Source organism: Rhinichthys klamathensis, unplaced genomic scaffold, assembly GCF_029890125.1.
Source record: "Rhinichthys klamathensis goyatoka isolate OS25496 unplaced genomic scaffold, OSU_Roscu_1.1 h1tg000899l_1, whole genome shotgun sequence".
NCBI classification, from domain to species: Eukaryota; Metazoa; Chordata; class Actinopteri; order Cypriniformes; family Leuciscidae; genus Rhinichthys; species Rhinichthys klamathensis.
In genome coordinates, this window is record NW_026607247.1 from 317,207 (window position 1) to 335,647 (window position 18,441).

The following is an 18,441-nucleotide window of genomic DNA, read 5'->3' on the forward strand; positions in this document are numbered from 1 at the left end:
CCTTGTAACGTTACTGTCTGTGAGTATTGTTTTCAGAGGCCTTAGACTGGTGTGACCGTTAACAGATAAGTCGTGGTTCATGGTTGATCATAATACAGTTTGCATATGGTCAGCAGGGATACACGAGTCATTCAGGCACACAGATCATAATTCTACAGCCTCTTTATTGTAGCAGTCTGAAAAAGTTATAGGGGAGGTAGAATATCTGTAAATGCAACAGATTCATGGCTGTTTTTGTCCTCTTTAATATGTTCATCCTAAGCTTCACTCGATTTCATTTTTGAAGTTGATTTTAATTGAAGTATAAACTATGAGGTTAAAGTTACATTATTTGTAATGTTGCCAATATTGCACTCCTGTTGGACTTAAACTGACAACTAGTGGGATGAATGTGGAACCATTTTTTTAGTAACCCGTGTCTCTGTAGAAATGCACTGTTTGCATTCAGCCATGTTTAATTTATGACGCAATTGAAAGTGTCCAATAACGGGCAGCTAACAAGTTTAACGAGCTGTAAATAAATTTTTTTTAAAGAAAATGTTAGTTTTATTCAGCAAGGCTGCATTAAATTGATCAAAAGTGACAGTAAAGACTTTTACATTGTTACAAAAAATATCACTGTTTGTTTCCACAAAAATATTACACAGCTCAACTGTTTTAACCTTGATAATAATAAGAAATGTTTCTTGAACACCAAATCAGCACATTAAAATTATTTCTGAAGGATCATGTGATTTGAGACTTGAGTAATGGAGTAAAATTTAGAAAAGTTACTTTTATTAATAATAATGTTTTACTTTTTTTTTACTGCATTTTTATGTATCAAATAAATGCAGCCTTTGAGCATGAGATCTCTTTCAAAAACATTTTTAAAAATCTTACCGACCCCAACTCTTTTGAACAGTAGTGTACACAAATAAAAAAACTTGTCATCACGCCAGTTGAATCAGATGAAATACTGTTGTATCCTAATGTTTCTCTTCCTATTAAAAGACCTTTCAGGTGATGGCAAGAGTCTAATGTGCAATAACAGGAAATGGGAAACTCTTCCCAGCATATTTAGAGACTGTGAGAAGGCAATCACTGTGCACAGAGAGTATAATTTGCTGACTGAAAGAGAACAAGAAGCTTTAACAATGTGTTTTTCCCCACTCCACAATCTCTAAGAAACATCAGTGAAGGTATCAGCAGGACAGGGACTCGACTTCCTCTTATTGCCCTGCGCTTGCACTTTTTCACTATCCTACCTCCCTTTATTCTCTTCCTTACTTTTCTTGTGGAGTGCTTATGAATCTTTGTTTCTCTTCTGCTGCAGGAGAACCGAGGCTTGGGATCCAAGATGACAGACTCCAAATATTTCACCACAACCAAGAAAGGTCTGGTGTTTTCCGATTTACTTTAAAGAAAGCTGTTTTGGGATTAGTATATCACATTAAGTCAGTGAGATTAAGTCCTGTAATGTGTGTCTGTTGTGGTCAATGCAGATCATCAACTGCACTGCACCATTAAACATTTAAATCCTGATAAATAGAACAACATTTAGCACTTTGTTACATATTCCTGCTTTTTTTATTTTTTTATTCTGCAGAACATGGTATACTAGCGGGGACTAATATTGCGTAATATTGTGTGGCAGTCTAAATCAGTCACATGATTGTGCCAGAAGTATTTTTAACTGCAAATAGAGCCGCATGTAACTTGGTCAAAGCCAAGAAAAACAGTGAACACCGAATTATGATTGAATCATTGTCTTCTCTTTTATTGCATAAGGAAAACAGTTTTTTGAAAGCACATTATTGTCATTCACGGGTTATGTGACATCTAAAAAAAGTCATAAATGTTTGTGGTCTTGTGTGTCAGGCGAGATCTTTGAGCTGAAGGCAGAGCTCAACAGTGATAAGAAAGAGAAGAAGAAGGAGGCAGTGAAGAAGGTCATTGCGTCTATGACAGTGGGAAAAGATGTCAGGTAAGACAAGCCGTGTTTCACAGTGAAGTATAAATGTCTGACTCTTTTACAAGATGTTTTATATGCTATATCATCCATCCTGTTTCTCTTATGGAGTTTTGATCTTAATATCTTTGTCCCCAGTGCTCTGTTTCCTGATGTTGTGAACTGCATGCAGACGGATAATCTGGAGCTGAAAAAGCTGGTTTATCTGTATTTGATGAATTATGCCAAGAGCCAACCAGACATGGCCATTATGGCAGTCAACACCTTTGTAAAGGTAAGGTTCAGAGACATCAGTGAAACGGCTTAATAGTTTTATTCTAAGGCATTTATTAGTATTTTAAATATATTGTGATGCAGTTTGCACAGGCTATAGATATTACGTATTATTTTACTTTCCAATGCAGAAAACTTAAATGTTGGCAAAAGCATGTCGTCGGATAAGATAACCAGTTATGACACATTCACTTGTAGGGACGTAACATCAACAATATGTTTTACATTGACTAAGGCCTGCCCATACTTTGACTACAAACTTGGTCCTCAAATCATTACGTATTTTGCAATACATGTAATGTAACTTAATAACGTTGCACCCTTTCTATAAGTTATAAGATAATATAACGGTAACTAACGTAACAGTATGTAAGTAATTATTCAAGCGATATGTAGGCCTAATGCTAGATAAGGTTTGCTAGTACATTATTTCAGCAACATGACAAGCCAGTGAATTAGCAAGTTTCAATTGTTGCTTTGCACAGTCAGTGCGTGACATTTTATCTACATGTTACGCGGCTAGAGTTTTGACACCGAGTCAATGGGCTCTGTCTAATTCTTTCTTTTTCGCTTGTTTATCGTCATCGTTTTTTTTTCCTTTTACCCGTCTTAGTTTTATGAACGGGTCCCACTCGAGAAATTGGCAGTTTAGGTTGTTTCTCCGCCATTAGCACAGCTGCGGCACACCGGCAATCTCGAGTTTGAACGACGGTACGCGCTGTGCAAGAGAGGGGTGTGATCAGCGCGTACACGAACGTGATTGACACTGCTAAGACATTCCTCCTGGCTCTGATTGGTTGTTTCTGACCGGGAGCGGTGTATTTCTGCAAATGGCAATAGGACCACTGGGAGGAGCCAGAGGAGCTTGATTTTTTTCACAGATTATCTGTCTCATATTCTACTGTCAGGACATAATGGCAGTTTTAACAAATATGTAAAAAATATTTTTTTACAAAAGTTACCTACAGCAGCTTTAATAGCTTCTGTTTTCATTCACATTTTCATTTTCATTCACAAACTTACAGGACAAACATATAGGCTATGCATTTATTTATATTATGAAAAGAAAGTTGAACAAAGACACTTCTCAGTTTTCATCTTGAGCAGTTGTCGTGGTATTTTCATAAGGACAATGTATATTTATAATGCAATGCCAATTAACATAGCCTTTATCATTGTATATAATACAAAAAAAAAAAAAAAGATTTCTGCCTTATACTTTGATAAGAAGCCACATCAGAGAAGGAAGTTATTTCAAACTTGTTGCCATTAAATGTAATTGTTACTTTGTATGCAATGGTGTTCTTCAAAAAAAGAAAAGAAAGAAGAAGAGTAAAGATGAATTTGACTGAGAGCATTATTATTATTTTTTTCCAAGATTTCTATAGATATCGCAATATATTGCTATCGTGAATTCTTTTGGCCATGTAGTCATGCAGTGAATCTGAATATCGTGACAGCCATAGTATGTGCATTATAAAATGCACTCTAAAGTTCAGACAGATGAAACCCACATTCTGGACAGCAAAGTGCTTTAAAGGCACGCCATAAGCCTGGCAACAGCAGAGAAACTTTCGTCTCTCTGAGTACTAGAATAGTCAGTCTTTACAGGAGGGTGCAGTGTGCTCCATCAGCACTAATGAGTTTTTGCTGGCTTTACACACACCTGAGAATGGAAAGAGAGACACATTATTACCAAAGCAACTAACTAGACTGAAGATTAAAGCAAGAAGAGCAAGTAAGCCATTAGGCCTATCACAGCAAATTAGAAAACAGAAGAAAAAATGTTTCCAGCTCTTTGAGAATCTGTTATGTATTACGCATCTGTGTTTTTATTTATCTCGTTTTCAACATCACTAAAACTTTCACAGAAACAGAGTGTTTTTAAACTGCCATAATATTTGATAATATTAGTGTTTATACCGTAATTTGATCAAATAAAGCTGCCTTGGTGAGAGACATTTTTCAAAAAACATTTTGAACTGTAGTGTGTATCCGACAATGTCTATGTTTTGGTGTAATGTGTGTTGGTTATATGCTCTCTTCTGCAGGACTGTGAGGACCCAAACCCTCTGATCCGTGCGCTGGCTGTGCGCACCATGGGCTGCATCCGAGTGGACAAGATCACGGAGTACCTGTGTGAACCTCTGAGGAAGTGTCTGAAAGATGAAGACCCCTACGTGAGGAAGACTGCTGCAGTTTGTGTTGCCAAGCTCCATGACATTAACGCCCAGCTGGTAGAAGACCAGGGCTTCCTGGACACCCTAAAAGACCTGATCTCTGACTCAAACCCCATGGTGAGGCACAACATTAGTATTTCAAATCTAAATGCTGGTTAGATACTGGCAATATTCTTGAGAATACTCTCTGAACTAAGGCAAAAATAATATAATAAGAGTGTATTTGTTAATTCAAGCTAATTGTTATCCAGTTGTTCCAAACCTGTATGAGTTTCTTGTTGAACACAAAAGAAGATATTTTGAATAATGTCAGTAATCAAACAGTTGACAGTAGCCATTGACTTCCATAGTAGGAAAAAATATATAATGGAAGTCAATGGCTACTGTCAACTGTCTGGTTACCAACATTTTTAAAACATCATCTTTTGTGTTCAACAGAAGAAAAACTCTTAAAGGTTTGGAACAACCGGAGAGTGAGTAAATTACACCATATTACAATAATGTTATATATATGGCAGATTGTCCCTACACTTAACTGTTTTTCATAATCAAAGTGATTCTAGGCATCACTGGGCACTTTCAAATCCATAGTTTCCTTTTATTATCCAGACTGGATGGCATGCTGTCCTAACTAACCAATCAGACCTCAGGTACCCCCCAAAATGCCGCAATAACCCATAAGATAAAAAAGAAATATATTTTTTAAAGTCACGGCGATCATTGTTTTTATGATCGATTGTCGCTGTCACATCACAGTACTCCTGCACAACCCTGCATGCCAGTGTCATTTATCTCTCTCTTAGTCTCCATGGTGTGTAATTACATGCTTTTGTTGTGCGAAACTTGAGGCCGTGCACACACACTACCACTGTATTGAGTTTAATCCCTTTGTTTTGTTTTTTTTCCTCCATTAGGTGGTAGCAAATGCAGTTGCGGCTCTGTCCGAGATAGCAGAATCTCATCCTAACAGCAACCTTCTGGACCTGAATCCTCAGACCATTAATAAGCTTCTGACAGCCCTTAATGAATGCACTGAATGGGGTCAGATCTTCATCCTCGACTGCCTGGCCAACTACACACCCCGTGACGACCGCGAGTCACAGAGGTCAGAGGGGAATGTTATTTCATCACTCCTGTGTGATGGACTCTAAATGGATTCTCTAATGAAGTCTACATAATACATAGACACTAGCTTCACTAATAAAGCTGATCCAGTGTAGTTCTTGGTATTGGCATTGATTGCCCAATCTAAATCTGAATCTAATTGACCTAGAATTGAATCAGTGTTGATTCGGTTAGGGATTTTAAGAATCTATATTGGATTGTTCAAATGTAGATTGTAATTAATTGGAAATCATTATTTTTACCAGTCTTATTTCAGGCAACCGAAACTACCCAGTATGTATTTACCCTTAAAGATTTGATTTTAGTCTGCCTTGTTGAAGCATGTTTCTCACTGTCCTCCCACAGTATCTGCGAGCGTGTAACTCCACGGTTGTCCCACGCTAACTCTGCCGTGGTGCTGTCTGCCGTGAAGGTTCTGATGAAGTTCATGGAGATGCTTCCTAAAGATCTAGACTATTACGGCACCCTGCTAAAGAAACTTGCTCCTCCCTTGGTCACGCTCCTCTCAGCTGAACCTGAACTGCAGTATGTTGCCCTGAGGAACATCAACCTCATCGTACAGAAACGGTAGGTGCAAAGCTGAGGAAAATACATTTGTTTATACAAAGTGATGAAGGTTTGGGGATTTAAAAAGTTAAATGCACAAAACAAAATAAAAATCTTTTCATTTTTATGTGTTTCTACCAGCCCTGAAATTCTAAAGCATGAGATGAAGGTATTCTTTGTGAAATATAATGATCCGATCTATGTCAAGCTGGAGAAGCTGGATATCATGATCCGCCTTGCGTCTCAGGCCAACATTGCTCAGGTGAATAAAACGCACACTCACACCCCTACACTTCATTTGAAATATGATCTCTGCCTGATCCTTTATGTTCATACATTTTTATATCACACCACCCAAACACAGTGGAGTCCAAAAGTCTGAGATTATTAGTGTAAATACTTCTGTTGTATGTTTAAATAATTTTTTAATACAATTTATATTATCAACATAACAATTTGAGTGAAAAGTGACCTGTCAAATCAACATGAATGTCAGAAATCAGAATGTCTTAGTATTTGGTTTGTCACTTTTTTGCTTTAATGACAGCTGTACTGAAACTGCATGAAATAAGTAGTGTTTTTAGTTTTTCCTGAAAATATTGATATTGTAGCATTCCATGGACTTTAAAAGGCATATTTTTGATCTGCCCAATTTTCGATGTCATGAGACTGATTTTGATCAGATCAAACTTGTTTTTTTAAGATGGACCATTATAATTTTTATCAAGTACAAATAAATAACCTTTAATAGAGTAAACTTGTTTAGTATTTTTTTAATGTATTAAATGTTTGTATTTATTGAATGTAGAATCTGTATCTGCCATGAAATAGCCTGTGAAGCTGAAATGGCAAACTTTTTTCAATCCTATTTGTCAACATCACTCACTTTTGAAGCTCATTGTGTCACATCAACATTTGAAATGTGCTTCTGAGAGTCTGTGTTAAATTTATGTGTGTTTGGGTTGTGTAGGTGCTGGCTGAGCTGAAGGAATATGCCACTGAAGTGGACGTAGACTTTGTGCGTAAAGCTGTACGAGCCATTGGCCGCTGCGCTATTAAAGTAGAGGTGAGCTGGCCTAACCCCGAATAAGATAACAGATTGCCAGTGTTAATTAAGTTAGTAATAGTGTTAACATTGGCAATCATGTTCATTTTAATTGTAAAGTGCACCGCTCCTAATGAAAGGATTCAACCTGATGTGAAACAAAAGCCAACTGCTTAATTGGTTCATTTTTGGATGATCCCATTTATGCAAATCAGCTGATCTGTCTTTCGGTCTCTCCTGTCTTCATTACAGCAATCAGCAGAGCGTTGTGTCAGCACGCTGCTTGACCTCATTCAGACCAAGGTCAATTATGTGGTGCAGGAAGCTATTGTGGTCATCAAGGACATCTTCCGCAAATACCCCAACAAGTAGGTTTCTCATCTGTTTGCTATACAATTTCCCCTGACCCTTTTGCCAATGAAGCTGTTTCTCAAAACTGCATCCTATTTCTGTTTGGCTAAGGTTCGTTATTCAGATGTTCATATGTTCGAAGATCTATTGTCCTGGCACAGCCTCTGTTCCGCCCTGCCTTTCATTCTCAAATATGTTGAAGAAACATTTAATAAAGATTCAGTGAACCCAGCCTCCCCCACTGTCACTTTGCTATTTTTTGCAGCTTCATTGTGGCTTTCTTCTTTATTGTGCTGTTAGGTACGAGAGTGTGATTGCCACCCTGTGTGAGAACCTGGACTCTCTGGATGAGCCTGAGGCCCGGGCAGCCATGATCTGGATTGTGGGAGAGTACGCAGAGAGGATTGACAATGCCGATGAGCTGCTAGAGAGCTTCCTGGAAGGCTTCCATGATGAGAGCACACAGGTGAAGTGCCTTTCAAATCACTTATTAAAGTGCTCGCTTATGAAATAAGTAACAGCTGTTTTTCTGTTGTATTAAAGGGATAGTTCACCTGAAAATGAAAATTCTGTCATTAATTACTCGCCCTCATGTCATTCCAAACCAGTAAGAGTTTCGTTCATCTTCGGAACACAAATGAAGATATTTTTGATGAAATCTGAGAGCTTTCTGTCCCTCCATGGACAGCTACGAAACTGACACTTTGACGCTTCAAAAAGTTCATAAAGAGATTGTAAAACTAATCCATATGAATTAAGCAGTTTAGTCCAAATTTTCGGAAGATGCTCGATCGCTTTATATGATGAACAGATTTAATTGAGGCTTTTCTTACCATATAAACATTGCTCAGCGAACATAAACAGAAACTCAACCGAACCTGCTTGACGTGCGAGAACACGAGTTGTTAACACATGAGAATGAACCTCATTTATACTCGCACGTCAAGCTAACATGCTTGAGCTTTCGTTTACCACAACTGATTTGCGAGTTGATGAATGTTTATATGTGAATAAAAGCCTATATTCAATCTGTTGTTCATATAAAGCGATCGTGTCTCTTTTTGTGGACTAAACCGTTCATGGAGTAGTTTTACAATCTCTTAATGAACTTTTTGAAGTGTCTAAGTGTCAGTTGCGTAGTTGTCAATGGAGGGACAGAAAGCTCTCAATTTCATTAAAAAAAATCTTCATTTGTGTTCTGAAGATGAACTAAAGTCTTACAGGTTTGGAACGACGTGAGGGGGAGTAATTAATGAGTTTTTAATTATCATTTTTGGATTAACTATCCCTTTAAGTAGACTTGTGTTATGTAAGCATTGTATTAAGATTCCTCTATTAGCATAAAGAAAATCTCACAGAGGAATAGGGAGACTTTTTGCTGTGGTATGAAAATTGGTGTTTAGAATTTCTAATACTTTGGTATCATACCATAATACTCTAGTGAATACTGTAATGAACTTGCATGAACTTGTCTCTTGGGAGGTAGTGTTACAGGATTTGTCTCTGTGTTAAGGTTTTTTCATGCTCCCCTCTCAGGTGCAGCTGCAGTTGCTGACGGCTATTGTGAAGTTGTTCTTGAAGAAACCCACTGAGACCCAGGAGCTGGTGCAACAAGTGCTCAGTCTCGCCACACAGGTGAGATATCCACACAGACGGTTATCAAAGCACACATTTCAGTGAGAAAATGACACTGTACCTATACTTGCTCACACATTCAAGGGCACTCACTGGAGGTGTTGTTGCCATCCTCAAACTGCACATCTCATAAGCAAAGCCATTTGGCTTGCTGAATCACTCCAAAGAAAACGAGATATTCACAGTTGTTACTCAACACCCTGACGTATTTATCCTTTTTAACATGCTGTAATTGTTGCATTTTGTAACCACAGGCAGACAATAAGAGGATCATCAAATCAGAAAACATTACTTTTGATTTGTAAACATGTCTCAAATGAATGTCAAATTCACAGGAAACAAAAGATGATTATGTAACCACGAGGATTAGTGTCCTACTCCTGTGCCTCTCTTAGACATAATCTGCTCCTCCTTAATATATTATGTGCATGCATGTACATAATTGTGTCACATAGCAATTTAAACAGTAGAGCACTCTGATGGTCCCGGAGGGTTCAAGCTTTTGGGTCAGAACCTGAAACCCTGCATTAGATCAAAACAGCAGGTTTATGACAGGTTTATTTTTATTAAACATACATTTTTAATGCTAGTAAGCCTTGCTTTCTTCCTCTGTGCCAGTTATGAATTGGATTGTTTCTAAATCACTGTAATTCATCAGGGTAATTAACAATTTCTTTGCATCATTAGCAGCTTTACAAGCTTTTCCTTTTAATTAAACAATTCCGTTACAGAATATGGACACCTGCAATATTTTCAGTGTCAGAGAGCACTGCGTATTCTTTCGTATCCTTATCTTGCTTGATGAGCAAGAACCAATTAAGTTTGTTCTCATGGATCAAGCAAGCAATCATGTTTGATCTTGTGTGTAGGTGCATTGATCAATATGTGATTACAAATATGTGAATTATATGTAATTAAAAGCCTAAAAATCCATTAATAAATACCAATATCAATTCTTAAATTCCAAAAACTAATACCAAAAATAATCTTTTCATTTATGCTGTTTTCTGTTGATGCATGACCAAAACTTCACTAAACATCATTTTATGTCAGCATGACTCCCATACAATAACCACAATAGGCTTTGTTACTTTCAATATAAATCAAAACTTACAGAATTTGAAAGCTAAGACTTTATCACAAAATTCAAACCATAAATACAGTTTTGATGCTCTTTAATTTGGCCTGACAAATCATTGAAAATATTGATTACTTAGAATAGTTTAATGTTTGTGTGTAAGAGCTAGGGAGCATTTGTGTGATCTCATTAATATTCAGAGAAGCCATAAACTTGTGCTGTCAGACTGGGATCTGAGATTGCATCTTGTCATTATTAACTTTGAGATTCAGTGCCACAGGCTGTACTCGCAGCCAAGGTTCTATCAGAATACCAAATGTCCTTCTTCATCCCAGGTGCCATTTTATGGCCTTCAGATCTAATTCTCTTACCGCTGTCTTGCTCTGCTGGCGCTCCACTTGATCTTATCACACAGATGAATTGGTGCTTAGGAGTTTTGCATTATTTACATAAGACTTTGTCCTTCAGTTGATTTTTTTGTTGTTGAAAAGAACAGTCACTTGTACTGCTTCATTTTCTCTTCCTTATATACTCGCATCATAAATAGCATATGATTCCCCTCGGTTTTCGACTGGTCAGTTTCACTTTCCCTGAATTTTGCTTGTTTTAACTTTGCAGGATTCTGATAACCCTGATCTGCGTGACCGTGGCTACATCTACTGGCGTCTGTTATCTACAGACCCTGTGGCAGCTAAAGAGGTGGTGCTGGCCGAGAAGCCTCTGATCTCAGAGGAGACAGACCTGATTGAGCCCACCCTGCTGGAGGAGCTCATCTGCCACATTGGTACTCTGGCCTCAGTCTACCACAAACCCCCCAGCGCTTTTGTGGAGGGCAGCCGTGGCGTTCAGCATAGGAGACTTCCTCCTCGTGCTGGCTCGTGAGTCTCTGATTTGTTACTTTTCTTATATTATTTTAGAATAGTTTGCCTCGCGTAGGGATGTGCATTTCTGCCAAAAATGCCATTCGACAATCGAGGAGCAAAAGTCGAATATCGTAAAAAAAAAAAAAAAAAAAAAAAAAACCCGCAATGACAGAAAGGGAGGCCAATTTCATCTTTAGTGATTTGTCATCAAACAAACTGTTTATTAATTGAACAAGTAACATGTTTTCGTCCTTTTTTTTTAACATAGTAGGCTAATTGGAAGAAGAAGAAAAACAATACGCACGACAGTCTGTTTTTGCATCGCCAATGCTCGTTAGATCAAAAAATAATGTCATCATATGTCATAAGAATTTTATGGAGTGGGGGTTCAATCTTCAACTGGCTGGCAGGAGCCGCCACTGGCAGGTCACGTGACCTGTCAGTGGCTGGCTGGCAGCTGCCAGTTTGCCAGTGGCAGCTGCCAGTCTGCCACTGACAGTTGCCAGTCTGACACTGGCAGCTGCCAGTCAGCCACTGACGTGCAGTGGCTGACAGTGGCTGGCTATAGTAGTCTATTTGGCAAGTTTCAGAAACCATCGATTTTGGACAGTTTTTGTGTTTTGTGTTCCTCCCTTTCTAGCTCATTTATTATGAATCTGTTGATATGAATAATGTTCTTTAGTATGATTGCTGTTTTGTGAACTGTTATCCCAATATAACCAGTCAAATGGCCGTGATCAGACTGGCAGCTTACAGACGCTCGCTGGACGCTCATCCAGTCAGCCGCGGCTGCGAGTCTAACGCGTCGCCTGACGCTCTCGCTACAAGGAAATAAATTGTTTTCTTTTTATAAATATAATGCCATGCCTTTATTCTTGTGGAGGAATGATGTTTTGTGAACTGTTATCCCAATATAACCAGTCAAATGGCCGTGATCAGACTGGCAGCTAACAGACGCTTGCTCGACGCTCATCCAGTCAGTCGCGGCTGATAGTGCGAGTATAACGCGTTGCCTGACACTCTCGCTGCATGGAAATAAATTGTTTTCTTATTATGAATATAATGTCATGCCTTTATTCTTGTGTATGATTGATGTTTTGGGGACTGTTATCCAAATATAACCAGTCAAATGGCCGTGATCCGACTGGCAGCTTATAGACGCTTGCTCGACGCTCATCCAGTCAGTCGCAGCTCATAGTGCGAGTATAACGCGTTGCCTGACACTCTCGCTGCATGGAAATTAATTGTTTTCTTATTATGAATATAATGTCACACATCTATTCTTGTGTATGATTGATGTTTTGGGGACTGTTATCCAAATATAACCAGTCAAATGGCCGTGATCCGACTGGCAGCTTACAGACGCTTGCTCGACGCTCATCCAGTCAGTCGCGGCTCATAGTGCGAGTATAACGCGTTGCCTGACACTCTCGCTACAAGGAAATAAATTGTTTTCTTATTATGAATATAATGTCATGCCTTTATTCTTGTGTATGATTGATGTTTTGGGGACTGTTATCCCAATATAACCAGTCAAATGGCCGTGATCCGACTGGCAGCTTACTGACGCTTGCTCGACGCTCATCCAGTCAGTCGCGGCTGATAGTGCGAGTATAACGCGTTGCCTGATACTCTTGCTGCAAGGAAATGAATTGTTTTCTTATTATGAATATAATGTCATAATATTCATTCAATCTTCAACTGGCTCCTGCCAGCCAGTTGAAGATTGAACCCCTACTGATTTTATGTGAACCTGCCTTGTTACTGCAATAGCCTCATTTTTAAACAAATTAGTTTCAATCAATGTAAACTATTCGTGTGATTATGCCACTGCGCAATACACGCGCAATACACACACAATGTATTACCTGAATGAAATGAAATCGAATGTATCGTCCTGTGGAATCATTCATTCACAGACAGCAGAAGATGTTCAACTAATAAAGATCTTCATCGCTGGCAAAAATATGATGCATTTGCAGATTTGCATTCACTAGACTAGACTGTAACTCTACAGTAATGTCTTCTGACTTCTACTAGACTCTATTTTTTAAATATAGATATATAAACTTTAAATTTAGTTTTCATTTATTTTTATTTCAGTTTTACATTTATTTATTTCCAGTCAATAATTGTTTTTTACATTTTACATATTTTATTTTAAAATGTGTTTTAATGCATTTAGATTTTTTTTATTTAAACTAAAAAGATGTATTTATTTTTTTAATAAATGATTTGATAATCTCTCTCTCTCTCTCTCTCTCTCTCTCTCTCTCTCTCTCTCTCTCTCTCTCTCTCTCTCTCTCTCTCTCTCTCCTCTCTCCTCTCTCCTCTCTCCTCTCTCCTCTCTCCTCTCTCCTCTCTCCTCTCTCTCTCTCTCTCTCTCTCTCTCTCTCTCTCTCTCTTAGTGTTGAGAGTGCCGAGAGCCCTGAAGTTGGCCAGTCTGGACCTTCTGAAGCTCCATCCGCTGTCATTCCATCACAGGGTGATCTCCTGGGTGACCTGCTGAACCTGGATCTGGCCCCGCCCACTGCCACTGTTCCTTCAGTGCAGCCCTCAATGCAGATGGGAGCCATGGACCTACTGGGAGGAGGTCTGGATAGTCTGGTATGTTTATCTCAAGCTGCCTCTCACTTTGCTCCAAACATAATCATCCCTTTATGGTGAAATTAGATTAATTAAGAGGAAACATAGAGTAATTACTAGAATGAATATACCCATCTGTTCCTTTAACAGTCTGTGTGTGCGTATACAGAAGCATGCAGGCTTTCGGTAATGTGTTTGTCAGTTGTTCAGCTTGCACGTTTTGTAGGACATTTATTTTGTGTCGCTGTTGACAGGTTCCAGAGCTACTTAACAAAGTCGAGATCATCCAAGTGGATTCTGATCCCAGATCAGCCCCCTCACCCTTAAACACACATCCAAAGTCCCTTAACCAGTGTAATTGTGTCTGTTGAGAAATCACAGATGGTCTAGCATAATTAGAGTTTACTTTCCTTGTCTGTATTTCCCCTCTGGTCTTCTCTTTCTCTTTTTTGACTTTCTCTCCCTTTTTCTTTTTTTCTTTTTTTGTTCCTGTCTTTTTTTCTCTCACTACACTTGCAGATGGGCGATGAATCAGATACGGTAATACAACTAAGTGAAAGAAGAAGCAGACACTTTCATATCATGCCATTTCATTAGTCTAAATGGGATCTGTATATTAGTAGGGGAAACCAATGTACTCTTCACACCAACAAAGGGCTGCTTCAGCTACTTCCATTTACAGCCCCAGCAATGTGCTGTTATTTACAACCACTTGTTTTTTCTGTGTTTATAGAGTGTCAACATTAGTAAAATATCTCCAAGATGGTTGTGAATTGTTTGTGTTGTCATCACACACCTTGTATGAAAAATCTTGGACTTAATGCAACCACATTTTTTTCTTTTCTATTAGTTATTTTAATAGTTTTAATAACTGTAAAGTTATTATAGAGTCATATAAATCCCCAGCATCATTCCCCTCATTCCTTCTGATTTAATTCATTGGAAGTGTTTCATCCATTTCTCGTTCCTCTATCAGCCGGGTGTTTCCCACAGGACAGAGGTGCATTCTCCCCAGCCATCATCTGATTATAGTGAGAGAGAGGTCGGTGTGGGTGTTCTCACCTTTTGAGTTCATCCTTAAAAAGTCTGTACTGATCTTAGTCTAGTCCCTGTTGCCCAACATAAACTAGTCTCTCAGATCAGTATGAAGAAACCCTAAGAGCACCTTTCCTCTTTTATTTTATTTCAGTATTTGAGGTTGTAGTGGTAGTTTTAGTCACACACAAGTAGGCACGTCTCATACAAAATGAAATGTTGAAAGTAGGAGTGGGCGATATGACCAAAATCTTATTTCACAATACGAGTCATTATATGTCACAATAATAATGATATATATATATTACAATATAGTTATTTTACAATATAAACAATAGGACAAATACAATAAATCAATGACAGCAACAGTGCTTTAAGTATTTCAGGTACAGTAGGTCTATTTGACAGTAGCATTCAAATAAGGAATACTACAGAAATTGAATGATCAAATGTAAAATAAAACACTGCATAGTCTTCGCTGTATGAATTAAATATATGCTGATTCTTATTAAAGCTACAGAAGTTGCTCAGTCAAGAGCAGTGATTGATTCTTTGTTTTTTCTTTTTTCTTCTTTCCTATTTTTAAGGGCATAGACAGCAGCAGGTATATTAGGTTACTGTCACTTTAAGACTTAATACACCGATCCAGTATACTGACAAACATCCAAATTCTTTCCTAACTGTTTGTTTACTTAAGACATAAGTGGCTTTTGCACCCAAGGAACCTTTTTCATAGTTCCAAGTACCCCTTTTTTGGCGTGTTCGCACCGCCAAGGTTCTAGTAACGCCTTTTGAGGGAACTAAATTAGCTCCTACTTCAGAGTAGGGTCTAACATAGCATAACAAGAACTACCAGTGACGTAAGTGTTCGCTAAATGCCCGAACGCACGTGAAAAAGCTGTGTAGCCTATATTATAGCCTATATATTATATACTATATAATATAGATTATAGCCTATATATTTATTCACAAACTAACTCTACAAATATGGAAAACAGTGATAGATTGACCTCTCAAACTTTATGCTAAGGAGAAAATCCAATGCAACTTTGAGGGGACCAAACAAAACATGATTATGTATTTCTGCTCAGCTAGAAACATTGGACATCAACCACACAGCAAATGCTAATACTTTTTAATACACTGTCTACTTTCTTTGTATAACAGTTCTATCTAATAACGTATTAAACAAGACTGGTAAAACAGTTCTTCAACTTAAGATGGAGAATGAGAGCGTTGTGTGTTCAGGCTCTGGCGTTCTCAGTGCCGTCAAAATAAATGTCTGCCACACTGTCAAAATAAAAGTCACAACATCAAGCGTGGCTTGCATCACTTCAGAGTTTCTGCGGGCGGTGCAAATGCAACCAGGAAAATAGCCAAAGGCGAACATTTGGTTCACAGGGAACCATAGTTCCTATAACCAAGTTCCTATAACTATTCGGTGCGAAAGCCCCTATAAACGACTGTGTTTACATGGATACTCGCCAAGACAGGCATTTTGAAAATGTTGTGTGCATTTGACCATTCAAGCGCAATAAGCCATGAAAAAGAATGCAGCTTTGTGTAACTAATTTTTCATGGCTTATTGCACTTAATAACTCTTTTTAACATAATGCACATCACACTCTTTATTTTCTCATTCATGCATGCTGCTTTATCACTCTAACGTGTCAAAAAACTTAAACAATCCTGTGTTACACAGATATATTTGCATACTGCAATATAAACAATACAACAAAGTTGTTATCAATAGACACTTCACATCGCCGCCCACATATAATCATATCGCCCATCCCTAATTGAGAGTCATTAGAATGTAAAAAAAGTACAGAAACTGTCTCTTGAGATGTCTCACAACTTCCTTAGCAGCTCACTGACTTCAACCCACTGAGCTAGTTCCCCGTTCATCAACCACGTCATAATTATCACCATCTTTCATGCTCACTGATCCTTACTTTTTGTCCTCTCTCTGTTCCCAGCTGGGAGGAGACATCGGCGGAAGTCCTTCGGTAAGTCAGACAAAGAGTTTTAGCAAAGTTCACCCAGACTTTGATGAATGTGCTTCATCCGAGGAGTATTAGCATCAACAGAGGGGTTTGCCTTCATTAATCAAAGAGCTGTTAAATTCCTCCTCCATGTCTTTAATCTTAGTTCATTTCTTTGCTTGTCTCTTTCCTGATGATAGAAAAGTTGTAATAGGTTGTAATGCTTGTCTCCCTCTGCTCAGATGGGTGCCGGTCTGGGGGCGGCCCCAACAGCCATGCCTGCTGCTCTCGGTGGTGCTCCTGCTGTTGGAGGTGGATTGGGTGACCTTTTTGACCTTGGTGGGGGTGTTGGCATGCCAACAGGATTCTACGTTGTTCCTAAAACTGTAAGTATAGAATCAATCAATATTCTCAATCAATAACTTTATGACTTCAGCAGTCTTTTATAAGCAGTTTCCCCGCTTTAAGTCAATTTGTAATGCAGCAGCGTTTCCAGGACTTTTGGGGGCGTACACACAAAATGTGCTGTGGTGTTCAATAAAAGCTTGACATATTCCAACAGAATGCTGAGCACATTTTTTTTATCTTAAAAGAAAAAAGAATTGGCTTAAAAATGCAACTCTTATGGAGACGCTTAAAAAAACAGCAATGTGCAATGCAATGGCCTAAAATGTCCATCTGATGCATGTGTACACAGATAACTTTAAAGGTCCCGTTCTTCATGTTTTTTTGAAGCTTTGATTGTGTTTACAGTGTGCAATATAACATGTGTTCATGTTTCGCGTGTAAAACACAGTATTTTTCACACAATTTACTTATCTGTATACCGCTGTTTTCACTGTCCAAAAAACGGCCTGATGACTTCCTTGTTCTATGAAGTCCCTCCTTCAGAAATACGTAACGAGTTCTGATTGTGCCAGCGGTTCCTGTGTTGTGATTCGACAGCAGCTTATCGCACGTTGCCCGGAAAGGTCACGCCTCTTACCATAAATTGCGCAAAATGCGCAGCTGAAGTGCTTCTTCTCCGTGGGAGCGCAACAAGACCACGCCCCTTTTTTGTGTATTCCTGTGGGCGGAGATTAGTCAAAAAACTGTTCTAGTTACGTCATTAAAAAAGGAAGTAGAGGGATGTAGTCCAAACCGGCCGTTCGCTGTATGCTTTGAAAGGGGACTTCTGTTAAATAAAATATCTCGCTAGGCATTGAACTTTGAGCTTTATAATTTTACAGGTATTATTTATGCTCTAACAGCAACATTACACACTAATTAAAGTTTGAAAAATGGAATCGCGAAGAACGGGACCATTAACTTCTTTCCCTCACACTCTTAACCTGTTTATCTGTGGGTTCAGCTGTGGTTACCGGCAATGAAGGCTAAAGGGCTCGAGATTTCTGGGACATTTGCCCGACGCGGTGGGATCATTCAGATGGATATGTCTCTCACCAACAAAGCCATGAGCGTCATGACTGACTTCGCCATTCAGTTCAACAGGAACAGGTGAGTCCAGAGGCAGAACGGGAGACTGGGATGGAGATTGTTTTGGAGGTCTCTTCAAGGTTTTGCTTTTCTCTTTGCAGTATCTTCTGTGTTTCCTAATCAGTTTGGAGACCTGACTGGAAAACATCATGTTCATGTTCAATTTATAGATTTTTAGAATGGTGCATTCTCACTGCCACAATGCTAGGCTGTTGTGAGTGAATTATTTATTCATTTATATAGCGCATTTCCTATGTACTAGTGTGCAGCATCCACTTAGATGATGCAATGGCAGCCACAGTACAATGGCGC

At 38.7% G+C, this 18,441-nt stretch overlaps 1 protein-coding gene across 5 annotated transcripts in view; it reads left to right on the plus strand.

The window, feature by feature from the left end:
• ap1b1 (adaptor related protein complex 1 subunit beta 1) overlaps positions 1 to 18,441 on the plus strand; it is a 33,177-nt gene that overhangs the window by 1,448 nt on the left and 13,288 nt on the right. For 3 of the 5 annotated variants that reach the window (XM_056244028.1, XM_056244029.1, XM_056244027.1), the window contains exons 2-19: positions 1,316 to 1,376; positions 1,861 to 1,966; positions 2,090 to 2,225; positions 4,276 to 4,521; positions 5,319 to 5,509; positions 5,875 to 6,096; positions 6,217 to 6,337; positions 7,046 to 7,141; positions 7,373 to 7,488; positions 7,772 to 7,937; positions 9,008 to 9,106; positions 10,803 to 11,062; positions 13,456 to 13,654; positions 14,153 to 14,173; positions 14,610 to 14,675; positions 16,648 to 16,677; positions 16,896 to 17,039; positions 18,005 to 18,150. In XM_056244028.1, the coding sequence (XP_056100003.1) occupies positions 1,340 to 1,376; positions 1,861 to 1,966; positions 2,090 to 2,225; positions 4,276 to 4,521; positions 5,319 to 5,509; positions 5,875 to 6,096; positions 6,217 to 6,337; positions 7,046 to 7,141; positions 7,373 to 7,488; positions 7,772 to 7,937; positions 9,008 to 9,106; positions 10,803 to 11,062; positions 13,456 to 13,654; positions 14,153 to 14,173; positions 14,610 to 14,675; positions 16,648 to 16,677; positions 16,896 to 17,039; positions 18,005 to 18,150 (2,402 nt within the window). In that variant the 5' untranslated portion in view covers positions 1,316 to 1,339. The remainder of the gene's footprint in view (positions 1 to 1,315; positions 1,377 to 1,860; positions 1,967 to 2,089; positions 2,226 to 4,275; positions 4,522 to 5,318; positions 5,510 to 5,874; positions 6,097 to 6,216; positions 6,338 to 7,045; positions 7,142 to 7,372; positions 7,489 to 7,771; positions 7,938 to 9,007; positions 9,107 to 10,802; positions 11,063 to 13,455; positions 13,655 to 14,152; positions 14,174 to 14,609; positions 14,676 to 16,647; positions 16,678 to 16,895; positions 17,040 to 18,004; positions 18,151 to 18,441) is intronic. The other 2 variants (XM_056244030.1, XM_056244031.1) reach the window with 2 other exon arrangements.